The sequence below is a fragment of the Chelmon rostratus genome, chromosome 14, assembly GCF_017976325.1.
Source record: "Chelmon rostratus isolate fCheRos1 chromosome 14, fCheRos1.pri, whole genome shotgun sequence".
Lineage (NCBI taxonomy): Eukaryota > Metazoa > Chordata > Actinopteri > Chaetodontiformes > Chaetodontidae > Chelmon > Chelmon rostratus.
The window spans coordinates 6,632,111-6,646,071 of record NC_055671.1 but is presented as its reverse complement, the minus strand read 5'-3'; the positions used below and the strand labels follow the sequence as shown (position 1 = coordinate 6,646,071).

General features: G+C 42.6%; 1 protein-coding gene across 1 annotated transcript; it reads right to left on the bottom strand.

The window, feature by feature from the left end:
• Window positions 1–611: 611 nt before the first annotated feature.
• On the bottom strand, window positions 612–2,663 carry flrt1a (fibronectin leucine rich transmembrane protein 1a). The gene has a single exon (XM_041952878.1). It carries the CDS (start codon window positions 2,661–2,663, stop codon window positions 612–614), a length of 2,052 nt encoding a protein of 683 aa, XP_041808812.1.
• Window positions 2,664–13,961: the final 11,298 nt, after the last annotated feature.

The window sequence follows — 13,961 nt, the reverse complement described above, 5'->3', positions numbered from 1 at the left end:
ACAAGCCTACTTTAAGACACGTGGTTATTGGGTCGTTTGAAATAGAACAATTCACAGCTTTACAAAGCCCTTTCCTTGGATAGCTGGTAGGGCACATCAATGTAGTTGAGGCATTTGGAACAATGAGTTGATGAGACTACACACTGTGTATGACTGGTGAGCGGGAAAGAGTACCAAAAATGTCAGTTTCTCATTATTTCTTAATCCATTTTGAATTGACTGCTGTGGCGCCTGCATGTGAAAGAGAAACTCCACCAGCATCCACGCTAAATTTGACCTTTCCACAGCGTTTACATTCTTTGCTTACATGTCACAGGGAAAGAGCAGAAAAGAAAACATACACAGGCCATTACTAAGATGGTGAAGAAACAGTCAGCTGTGCATTTACACCTGGGGCACTGGCTGCTGGTTCCTGCAGTGAACTGTTCCCATACGGTTTCAGTTCCACTTAATCACATACAGTACTTTCAGTGCAGTGAACAGCAGGTAATTTGGAATGGGAGACCAGAAGAAGAAGGCACAGAGGGGTGCTTCAGAAGTGTCCATGCGAAGGGAAATTGTGCATCTATACAGTTTACCAATAACACTGTGAACAGGATCTGGTACATACATCATGTGTAACAGTAGTCTATATCTGGGATTCCTCCTTCTCTATAACCGCGGTTGGTGCCCGCATTAGAAACGTGGTTAGCACCTTTGTACAGGCCAGTGCCATTGGAGGGGAATATGGTGTGAATGATGTAATCCTCTCGTAGGGGCTTAGGCTGCATTGGCTGGCAAGCTGCCATAGGCGTCATCTGGAACCCCGGACCGCGGATCTCCAAAATGGTATTGTCCTTCTTGGTGCCTGACTCAATGTAATCATCATAGGTCTTGCTTTTTCGGGAGCTGCTGCGAGTGTAGTGGTCACGGGGGCACAAATGCCCAGTCCTATGTCCATACCAACAGAAAACGCCAAAAATAAGAGCCAAAGATACAATGGCGGTAGCCCCACCAATAATCCCTGCCAGGGGCAGCACTGTCATCTGCTGTGAGTCTTCATCCTCCTCCTCCTCCAACGGGCTAAGGTCTGACGTTTCAGCTTTTGCACACACCAGAGCTTCATCGGAGTCAGCATCTCCAGAAATTGCCCCTTTGCTTTCTGAACTGGCAGGGAGGGGTACCATGCAGATGATGTAGCTGGAGCGGGGTTGCAGGGAGGTAAGCAGGTACTCTCGACGGTCACCCCGGACCAGAGTCTCTGTGATTGATCCCATGGCGTTCCCAGTACCCAGTCGAAGCCAGCTTAGCCTGAAGGAGGAGCTGGGCTGGGCCACACTCCAGGTAACACGGACGCTGTTGTGAGAGAGGGGCTTCACGTTGAGGGCCAGGCTCTTCCCCACACCGCTGCTGCTGAGAGTATAGTCTAAACCAGAGTCAGGAAGCCCCAAGCCAGGTCGCTTTGAGCGGAGTGTGAAGAGAGAGCCCTGTGGAGGGGTTTGAGTGGTAGAGCTGTCAACCCCACCTCCACCCACTCTGTCTCTGGTCCCCGCCGTTCTCACCACCTCACATTCCTCCATCTCGCTGGTGAGGTCTGTCAAAGCAATGTCTCGCACCCTGTCAGGCCCATGGCAGGTGAGACCTCTCACGGTAATGGAGTTACCACGAGCATGCAGCCAGTCATACAGCCAGCGTAGATTGCAGCCGCAGTGCCAAGGATTACCTCGCACCAGCAGCTGACCGAGGCTGTCCAGGTCTTTGAACAATCCCTTCGGCAGGGTGGTCAGGTTGTTTCCTGACAGGTCCAGCCTCTGCAGCCTTCGCATGCCATCCAAGGAACCACGTGGCATATGAGTCAAGGCATTGTCTTGTAGAGACAGGCGCTGCAAATGGGCGCTGGGCAGGTTAACAGGTGGGGTTTGGAGGGAGTTACGGACTAGGGACAACTCAGTCAAGTTGGACAGGCGGGAGAATGTGTCATCAGCAATGCGCTGGTTTGCCAAAAGGTTCCCATCCAGGACAAGACATCTAAGTGAGGCGAGGCCTCGGAATGCATGCGTCGGGATAGTGGAGATTCGGTTGTCATCCAAACGGAGTTCTTCCAGGGAGGCAGGCAGTCCTGAGGGGATACTAGACAAGTGATTGCGTGAAAGGAAAAGGAGGCGCAACCGTGGGTTGTCAGCGAAGGCCTGGTCCTCAATACTGACAGTGGAAATAGAGTTGTCATCCAAGTGGAGCTTCTCTAGCAAGGGCATCCGAGCCAGCGCACTACGTGGAATAGTGCGTATGTTGTTATCCTGCAAATGCAGTTCACGGACAGATGGTGGCAAATGCAGGGGGAATTCATCCAGTTCATTGTCATAGAGGTAGACCACACGGACAGCAAGATGGTGTTCCAAGGAAGTGGGCAAACCCGGGTTGTTTATGTGATTGTTCTGAAGGTAGAGGACGGACGCAGAAGGAGGCAGTGATGGGATGGAGCTCAGACCACGATCATTACAGTAGATAAAGTCCTCATCGCACCTGCATACAGATGGGCATATCATGTCCCTGTCTCCAATGTACCCCTGTATGGTGGCTGCAGCAAACAGAAGCATTCTAGCACGCAGTGTCGAGCAAAGAAACAGCAGAAAGAGCCGAGCCCACAGTTTGGCCACGCCGACAGGTGCCATTATGGTGAACATAAGCTCTGTCCTTCGCTTCCAGGTGTGTTGTTAATCCTCAAATTGTTGCAGTGAGCTGGAATCCTGTGACCTCCACCCTGAGAGAGAAAGAGAAATTACAGTCAGCACTGATGCACAAATGAATTAGTTAATGGTCACAGGTGACGAGACAATTGAGGTGATTTCAGTGAAATCTCATGAGATCATTGTCACACTTGCTTTTATTGTCTTAAGTATGTATATTATGCAATATTATAATCAAGGAACATGCTGCAATTATCAGATATAAACAGAAGCTACAGAGATGTCTGCAACTCAGTACCAAGATTTATTTTCCAGAATTAATAATCATAGCATCAGGGGAAATGTGCACACATGGATGGATCTATGGAGCTCCCCATCACAGCCTCTTAAATCATTCTGCCATCGATTCCAAGCCAGAGAGACACAACAATAACTGTACAGCCAACAATCATTATGTTGAATTAACAACAGTAATCCAAGATTCCAGTAAAAGACTAACCATTAGTGTGTCCTGTACAGTATGTTCAAAGCAGAGTGAATATTTAGACTTAGAAAAAGCAACTCTGGAATTGACAAATCCAGTCCTACATTTAGAATGAAGTCTAATGCATTGATGACGTCTTGAGAATATTCACCGCTTTTAAATAATTTCTTGCGAGATCTTGCAAGGCTCTTGATCTCCTTCAGGAGTTGCCAGCAGATGGCTGCATTAGCCAGAAAGAGCTGAATATAATTTTCATTATCAAGAAGGAAGGTTGTTTACAAAGCATGTTTTAGCTCGGCGCCATCGCATTCAAGAGCTAAATTTTCATTAGCCACTCAAGATGGCACTGGGCACTATGAAACTCCATAAAAGCTTCTACACATATCACGTCTTCTTTATGTAGTTGCACTGAATTAATAAAGTACAATAAATTAGTAATGGAAAGACATGTGCACAGCAGAATGGAGCTGATGTGACAACTAATTTACCATTTGTAGTCTCAATGACCACTTGGGTCAGGGCCATTGCCCGTTCTCCCTGTGTTTGGGTGGGGTTTGCCCCCCAACAAAAACAAATGTATATTACATTAATTCTCGATTCAGCGCCCTTGGAATCGCTCCTAACACTCAGGATGGATTAAATGCAGAGGCTGGGTTTCACAATACGTTGTCCTGTGTATAATTGTGTATGTGACAATAAACTTGATTTGATTTTTTTTTTTTTTAACTTGAGCCCATCACGGTCTTCAATAACCAGAGCCATTAGTCAAACTGTTGAGGCCCACACAGCCGCAACCATAGTAAGGCTGTAGTATTGATTTTCTCACAAATCCGAGGTGATCTGCCAGAGCCAGTCGGCTCTCATGCAGATTACAGGACTCCCAGGAGTGTAAGTTAGACAGCAAGATAATTAACCAAATAAATAACGACTCAGCTGGGAGTTGGCTTTGCTGAATAGATATTTGCAAACATTCATCTGTATGTGCTTATTCATTACCAAAATACTGAAAATTCTGGTGGCAAACTTGCTTGACATTTCACTCACTTTCACGTACATACAATCACTGTTTGAAAAAAACAAAAGTCTCCAACAATTGTCCGATATGTTGTTCCGGGATCATTCAATGGAAAAGCAATTACTTCTCTCCTTGTTAATTCAAATGTTTTGTCAATTTCTCTGACAAATTGAAGATTTATTACAACTTATTAGCACTTATTTTACGCTGAGTGTTGATGTGAGCGTGATTTTTTGACCACCCTCTTCATCAGTAAATGAGATTTGATTTGGACTTAAGGGATTTAGAATCCGACCTATCTGGACACTGTTAAGTTGCTTTTGTGCTTCTTGTTGGACTTGTTGAATGGGCGAACAGCTTCAGAAACCCCCTCCCCTCACATCTTTCTGACAATGGAGTCGGGGGGGATGCTGCGTTCAACAATTTCTATAACTTCTCTTTAATCTTACATTCACATCCACTTAGCGCAGTGATTTCCAATCTGTGTGAGAAAAGAGACCTGTCTCTGGCTCTCTTTTCTATTCCTGTCATATTTCATGAGAACAAGCGGTTGCAAATGATGGTTGAAAACGATGATGTCCGGAAATGTTCTTCTACATATGCCATCATTATGTCACCACCCTCTGTGTGGCTGTTGGTCATGACCATCGAGGAGTTTGACTAAAACTGATGTGTGCAGACCACCAATCACCACCAATCTCTAATAATGCTTCTAAAAATATATTTAAAATATCCAATAAAAATTAAACAAGCACTGAAGAAGGTGACAGTATTTGTTAGGTAAGATGGCACTGGGGAAACTGATGTCTGAGATTGAGGCTGAACGCAATTTAGATTGTGTTAATTTTACCTCACTGTTTGTACCATCCTCGTCTCAGCCTTGGACCACAGCACAGAGAAAAATCTCATTTTTAAAAGTGGTTCAGCTGTCATCAGTGTAGAAAAATAACACAATTATAATTTGGGGTACTTCAGGGTATTTTGTGTTTCTTTCCCCTTTTCAATCAAAATGTTGTTCATTTATGTCTACATTTCTACCCATGACAGGGCAGATTGTTACAGACATCTACATGTAAAATTTGTTGTATGATAGATACTGTTCTGTACTACAAATTTATTTCTTCATTGCATATCTGACTTGGGACTTCAGAATAATAGCCTCAGTAGAAAATAAACACTTATGCGCATCACCATCAGCTCAAACATCTCCCACCTCGGTGCTCACCGATCATGAAACTCCATTTTTGCGCCTATTTCTACCTCCCACCTCTTGACACAGTCGAGCGCTGTCAGAGCACTTCAAGTGGCACCTGAAGAGTAAAATCATTACTGCAGTTTTAAAAAGCTGATATTGCTTATACGGTTTATGCAGTCTGATATGAATTCATTTCACGAGTAAGGGGAGTTTACACCGTATTCTGCTCGAAATGTCCACGTGGTCTCGCCGTGTGCGCATGTGCGTGTGAGACTGAGTAGTGCTAAAGAATAGATGACTTCTGAATCCCAGGAGTGTCGGCAGTGAGTGTGAACACCGGGGTATTTGGGTCAGCCCTTTAAAAACAAGATAGATGTGGTGTGAGATTGAAGTGGTGCAGAGAGCCAGAGGGATTAATAGAGCATATTGAGCTGTGATTCTCTGGATTAAGCAGGCGCTACAAAGAATGGCGGACAGTCATTTCAGGAGCTTTTGCCTCACGGTTGCTCATTTTTCTTCTATTAGAGAAAGATGTAAAAGCATAAAGAACACCCTTTGTGTTTGTGCGTGTGAATGTTGCCGCTTCGGACGTACAGTGTGTTTGCCTATCCATGCACGATCAAATTGCAAACATTAACCCATATGGGGACAATCCATATGGCTGCAGTCTACATTTCAGTTATCTGCAGAGGGGGGTAAAGCAGGGATGTGGGGTAATGTGTTAGCCAGACAGCCAGCCGCCTCAGGCAGAGCACAGTACACACAACAACTACCAATCTAATACTGGAACCCAAGACTGGATCGATTTACATAAAAAAACAGAGAGGGAGAGAGAGTGACAGAAAGCAGCTTTGAGCAAGACCTTTGAATCCCATCTTCCCATTAAGACCCCCACAGAGGGATAGGACTGGGAAATCTGGAAAACCGGATTTTGGATGACCGAAGGGGCTGCTGATGTATCAGGAAATCCACTTTACTGATGGTAGGGAAAAGATAACAGTGGCTCACAGCTTATCTTACATGCAATGTCCATGGACTGTATTTTAGATTTACAGATTGGACATGTGGAAAGGGGAAAAACATGATGGTTATGGTGATGACGGAAAAAAATCAAGGAATCCGAGATAGAAAAAAATGAGACAGACCAGAAAAGCATGGCCTATTCATTTTGATTAATCGCAGAGGTCTCTGGCTTTTATTCGTCTGTGTTTGGAATATTTCTTGTAATACCCTAGCTAAGAGACCATGTCTTTGCAATAATGTACGATAATCTTCAAGCTATTAAAGCATGTAGATAAAAAAATAGAATTAATCCCCAAAAGAAACAAACAAGGCACAAATATGCACTGCAGCATATAAAAAAATAATAATATTTTACACAAATTGCTTGTCTCGCATTTGAAAATCATGATCTTCGTTGTCCCTTTTAAATAAAATAAAGCATCACTACTGTCAAGATCACAAACGGAGCCTTTTGAATAAAGCCATCTACATACATATTTTCAAACCGAATGAGTCCCTGCGTTGGTGGCTCATAATAAATTAGAATTATGAATTATTTGATGGTGACGCTTTAAAATCCCTTTAACTCTCTTATCATCTCCTCTTCTTTGAAATCATGCCATGTAAATATGCTATAGAGGCAGATTGAATAACATGTTTAAGGCTTAATGGGTAATGGATTCTTCCTCCATCCTAACTCAGTTCTTTTCTTGGTTTATACACCAATTTCCTGGCATGGAGGAGTGATTGGATTTGCACTCAGCAGTTTCTCATCTAAGCTGCTGACACAAAGACCCGGGATGTGTGGCGTTCAGAAAGATTTGTGTTTCCTGATGAAAACAGTTCTCTTATTTTTGTCATGCACTCTAAATTAATATTCGAAAGAAAAGGTTTCTGTTGTGTTTAGACAGATTAAGTGAGAGCTTAAATTCGTCACATGTACAAAGAAGCCAAAGATTCAGCTCCATTTCAAATAAATTACACATGCCAGTGCCTTCAGTACACATATTTAACTGCATGTTTGACAAGGCAAGGGCTTTCAGAAACTTTGTTTGCTTCCAATCGCCATACTAACATGAATAAAGAGCACAATGCAAATAATAATTAATAGTTGATAATGTGTACTTCACCAAATATTGCTTAGAAAATATGCTGTAGCAAAGTAAGGGAGATAGCACAGTAGCTATGTCAAGCGATGCTTGACATGATTCACAGTTGGGGATGTATCTTTATCCTGGAGGGGTTTGTTTGCCGGTGGGTATGCGGCTCACAGGGCCCTGAAGTGACTTGATATATAGCTCTACAGCACTATGACATGTTTTATTTTTACAGCGCTATAATATGTTCTGTCGTGCCACCAGTCTAATTCCCTGTCCTCTCCACTGCAGCTGCTGCTGCCCCTGCGTTCTTTTGGCTCAGTGTTTCTTCCTGCAGACAGCGAGATTACAGGTAAATCCTTTCAGCATTAACAAAAGGGCCGCGGCTCCTTGCAGCAATATGCTCCTGCATTGTGTGCAAAGGTAAGAACAAATCTTACATGATGCTGGCAGGGTTTTGAGGGACTTATGTTCAAAATGTGCCCCATGCTAACCCAGGTATTACAACAACAGTTATCTACACTGAACTGAACTGGATAATTTTATTTTTAAAGGGATAAAGCCGATTATTTGAAAAAGGGTTGTATGAGGTGCTTATCCATAGTCAGCATATTACCTACAGTAGATGGTGATCGGCACGCCCGCAGTTTGGAGAGGCAGCAGGAGGACCAGTGTAGGGACTGAAGCAATGCACCGCTGTGGACGGGGTCAGCAGCAAAAAGTATTTTAGCCAGCAAAAAAGGTCCAGCTAAAAAGAAAATCAATAGCAATTTAAGTGTATGCTATAGTTGGAGCTGAACTTAATATCGCTCTCTCCGAAGCCAGCCAAACTCCTTTGACAAAAACAGTAATTTTGCCTGACAGAACATGAGAGTTTGGTGTTTTAAAGGGTTAGTTCGGACAAAGAAACAAAGTCGCACAGTAACATCATACAGTCCCACTTCAAAAAACCTAAATCGTCCCTTTAAATCCCTAAAAAAAACATATCTGGCTTAATATCTGCCCCAGCTGAAAGATATTACCAAGTAATGCAACAAAAAAGTCGTTTTTCAGCCATGCTATCAGCAGACTGAAATATCTCAACTGTTGGGTCACAACTTTGGTCAAATGTGTTGGTTTGGACCTAAAAACCTGCAAAACAAATGAATCTCCTCAGCCTGTTATTAGGACATGTTAGCATGCTGATGTTATATATAGGTCAAAGCGCTACAGCCTCACAGAGCTGCTGGCATGGCTGTAGACTCTGAGTCTTGCTTTAAAATCAATTTCTACACATGATAGAAGAAAAACATTGCCTTTCCAATATGAAATGACTTTAATATTCTTTAATTGACATAAAGTATTCCCTGCCTTTATTTGCTGATTAATGAAAGAAACAACTGACCTACATGCCTGTGAATTTTATCTATGAAGCCATTTAAAATAAAGGTCTCGATATTAGAGGGAGATTTGCTGTTCTGCCACATCGGTGAGTGATAAAGTGAGACAGCACGGCCTGGCAGACTAGCTGGCAAGCAAACTTTAGATGTGTCAGTCTGTGTCAGTGGTCATAACACAGTCTTTGATCAACGCCTCACTGGCTTCTCAAATCATTTGCGCTGCTTTTAATGTTGCTGTTTTTCCAGTAATGTTGGTGCTGCATAAAATAGAGGAAACAGTTTATTCTCGAGAGTCTAGCTTCTCCGTTTTGAGAAAACATACTTGATCATTTTAAATGGGACTTAAAAAGGCAAATTTATCTCCTGCCTTTAAGTCAAGGAGTCAGGCTGTGGTTGTCACGCTTCAGCTGGGACTCTGATTGGATTTTTTTATTTATGAGAGAAGGAGAGAGGGAGCTTGGTTAGCTTAATTGGTTAAATTTCTATTCAACCCCGACAAGTTGCAATATAAACACAGGGCTGCGGGAGGCCGAGGCAGCTGAGTCACATGACAACGGCGTGCTTTCGGGATGAAAATTAACCTCGGCATCATAAAAACAATGGAGGAAATGGGAAAAAGATGACATGAATGAACAAGCTCCCTGACACCTTCACAACGTTGTCGGGGTCTGTCTGGCAGCCACACTGGAGGTCCAACAGCTATGAGAAGCTGAGAACGCCTACTGTCTCACCACCGCTATAATGATGTGAAAAATGTATGTGCTTTCGAGTGTGAACGCGTCCTTTCACTGCACATTCCTGTCATGTAGCAAACACACCTGACTTTCACAGCTCAACATCAGCAGCAGCTGCTAGATGAGGCGCAGTTACACTCCAGCCTTCAACGATTAAGCCAACTGGCATCTTTCATCTTTTTCTTTGTTTTAATGTAATTTATTTATGTTTTTTGTACTCTTAAATTATTTGTGGCTCTTCAGCGTTGTTTTGTTGCAGTAGCCCTTTTATTTATTTGGATAAATAAATGAAAGGGTTTTTTCACATCAGGTCTGTATTCTTGTTTTCTCTGTCTGGATGAAAGTTAACATTCTTTGCACTTTTTCCATTCGAAGACCCAGACAGTGTTATTTGGTCTGCATTCATGCCCTGACTTCAGTTTCTGGGAAGGCAGCTATCACAGTGCAGCATGATCATCACAATAAACCATGAAGACATCTGTTTTTTACATGTTAACATCATAATGGTTATGTTTCCAGGAAACTGAAATATTAGAAGGCCTTTAATACGCAGATTTTTGAAGCAAAGCTTCATTTATGGTGGTGTGTTATGGAGCTTGCAGATATATCAGTATGGGCGTGCAGTGGTAATTTAGAAACAATGTCTAAATTAAAGTGTGGTATTGACAATTTGATTTTCAACTGGAAAACATCCCACTTCCTATTTATCTTCACAATTTTTAACAAATCTAAGACATCACACGTGAGGTAAAGAGAGGTTACCTGGTTCACCTCCACTTATACAAACTGCTGTGTGCATATCCCACCATCACTCTACATTAGAGGGAAGTGAAACAGTCACTGTGGGGAATATAATTGGAGCACGATGCAGCCTGATCACGTACAGTGCATTGGTCGAGTGTTGTGGTAATGCCAAACTAGAAACTGAGAAACCTACATTGTAGCTACACAGCAGGACTCCTTTATAAATTCATCTTAGCTTCCCAGCTTTATCCTTGCTGTAGCTCATAATCGAGCATAGTTTTTACACTGTGAAATTCATGGCTACAGCTCAATTAGTCCTTGGTTGCCTTGAAACAACTGAATTCACATCCTAGTGCAAATTTACAAAAATAGAAAGAACAAGCAGAACATCTAATGAATAACTCTTTCATTTTAGCGGTTGGTTGGACTGATCTGGGGCCAGCTTCCATCACATGTCGGAGCCCTGATCTAAGCCTGTGGCTCCCGACCTACAGTATTACTCATCTCGCTGTCAGCTACTCAACACCCTCCTCTCCACAATTCACACATCAAATCCTACACTGTACTTTCCAAAATCAAAACATGTTTGTGCGTGTCTCCATGCACACGGCCCGCGCATCTGACGACTCAATTCCAGCACTGCGCTGATTTAGAGGGGGCATATTTTTCTCCTCGCTCTCCGTGTCACGCTGTCTCCATGTGGCTTGTGGGAACGATGAGGCGGCTGACTGAGACCCAGTTTTCTTTTGCTCCATCGTCACTCCACCCTTCACGAATAGCCTTCCTTTCTCTTCTCTCTAGCTGGCCTGTCACCTGTTTGTGTTACATTTACAAATGTAGAAAAAAATGTAAAAATCTAAATCGTCTACGTTGGCTGAATTTCATGTTTCGTTCTTTTTTTTTCTTTTTCCACATATTTTATTCCAAAGCATTCAATCTGTAGCAGCTTCTCTCTCTCTATCTCTCTCTGTGCAACATTTGCTTAATCCTATTTTCAACAGTCTTCATATCGTCCAAACAGAATTCAAAAGGCAAACAAATCCTTGCTTTTCCTTTGACTGATTGAAATAACAAATGTTGGCAATGTTTAAAATCCACTTTTGTTTAATACAATGTGGTCCAGAGGAAAATTACAGTCGCAATGCAACTTAGAAAATGCATTACAGAGCTTTTACTGTAATTTAAGTACATGCAAGAAAACGCTTCCTTGTGGGATGGAATAGTAGCAGCGGTTGAAATGTCACGCAGGCTTTTGCTGATAATGACGTAAACATGATCTTGTGTTGTCGCTCCTTGTTTTCTTTCACCGTATGAGAAATCATGGTCGATAAACAGATACAGGCTGCCTCCAGGGCTCAGAAAAGATCCTGTGCTGTGTACACTTCACTTTGACTCCTCAGCTTGTGTGGGTTCCTCCTGCATGAACGGGCAGCTGTAGGAGTGTTCGCGTCTTGAGCAAAAAGTTGCTTTGAATCCCAAAAAGCATCACACGGCCTCTTCACTGTCATGTGGCTCCACATGATCTCACTTTGACCCCTGAAATCTGGTCATAAAGGCTCCAAAACACAAGCAGAACATATTGTACTTCTCTTGATTTAGAAAGTAAATCTATGAAAATGATGTATTTGAATAGGGGGGATATGAGTCAAAATCCTGCCCCTGTGAACCAGTGTGTGCTGACGGTGTCGCAAGATACAGTCCACCTCAAAGAACTGACCGATAGCAGTGAGTTAGTATATTTCATTAATGGGTGCTGGCTTTTAGTGCAACCTTTACTGATTGCTTTGTTTGGCCTCCTGCCCAAAAGGAGAAAATGAGGGGGATAATCGAGCTTTATTGCTCACTGTTTAACCGTTGATAAGTGTTAGTTTGTTTAATGGATTCATTTATCTCTTATTTAATTACTGGCACCATTTGAGGAAGCCGTACAGTAGAGGTGTTTCTCCGGCTTGGTTTCTGTTTGCTCTAGCTTCAAGGTCTCATAACTCTCACCTTGTCTTGGTGGAACAGAGTGCTTGTTTGTCTTCATGAAAATGCTGAAAGGATGAAAGAAAATGACGGGCGCCGAGACAGTTTTCTGACTTCCAATCGGCAGTCGTATTACATTTTGTGCAGTTCAGAGAAGCCGGTCTGTTGTACGCTAATGCTTTAGAATTGCTGATTCTCATACAAAGGTTCACTGAGTTAGATTCACATTAGTTCACGGCACTTCTGTCTGAGAAATAAACCCAGAAGGCTTTTCACCAACACTTAGCGTTGTCTAAAGGTAGTTCCAGATCGTAAACACACTCCTTTAACCGACTGAATGAAAAAAATATTCTGTTTGTATGCTGTCTGAAAAATGTGTATTTGTTGTATTTCCTTTCCACATGTCCTTGCTCCTTTTGTAAAACACACAATTCTGTCTGAAAATATAAAATATTGGAAAGAAACATCAGCATACCAATGTCTTGCAACAACTTTGAATTCTGGTCCATGCGAGGAGACGTGTCTCCTTTTTGTTTGGATTGGGAAAAAGAGATGAAATTTTGAGGGTTACAAATCATTTGTGATGGTGCAGTGCACAGTTTATTCTTTGGCACTCGAGACTCTGGAAATATCTTCAGAACACTGCTAATTGTTGTACAGGGCTTTCAGAGAAACAGATGCTCAGCACTGTGACTCTGATGTACTGCTCGTTCATGGGGCCATAGGATTAAAATAGCACAGAGTGTAGGCAATGGCAAATTTAAATTACATGCTTTGATTAGACGATGGTTTGATCACAAAACACAAAGCAAGAGGTCAGATATTTCAAATGCGCTGACTAAATGAAGAATCTATACTTACTTTTTGAAGTGGGGCTGCCAGGGAAGGAGGTGCTGCAGCACCATTTGCTCTTTTCCTCCCGACACGATTTACTCGATGTCCGAATCTACTCCGGCTCTTGTCGACATGCAGTCCATCAACTCCGGGAGGCTGATGCGGGAGGCGGTGCGCAGGGGCGCGTTCTCACTTTTTTCACGAACAACTCTTTCTTCTGTGTTTGTATGTTCAGCTTTGATGTCGATTAGTTGTCACCACTGGCTTCAGATCTGATCTCTGTGGAGAGAGAGAGTGACAGAAGAATCACAGGGGAGCACAGCTGACCATCAATGCCACTCAGATGTCACATTTTCTGATGAAACTGTAATGGCATTACAGATCTGTCTGCATGTGTGCTGTTGCTATATGTCTGTGTGCTCTATTTCTGTTTCTGTGACTTTTCTTCATCTACTCTTGATTAGAGGATTACGTGATTTATTCTTCATTCACCAAACTTTCATTACATTTTCTCGAAATACATCAGATGTGCACGACTCCATGTAATCAAAAAATGTAAAAAATAAAATAAATGACTGAACGTGCTCTTTAAGTATTTTTAATGCCAATTATAAAAGTATAAAGTCAGCAAACTCGCTCTGCCTTGATTTTCCATCAGGTTATAGCGCTGTGCTCTTTTCTGCTCACGGTCATTTAGGTCATTAACATCCAAACTGAGCTCAAAGAATGGCATCAATCTGAGCTGAGATATGTTGACGACAAAGATTTCCACCAAAGCAACCTTACTCCGAGTTGCTGCCTCTAAACTCACAAAACGATAGTCGACTGCTCTCTCCTCTCTCA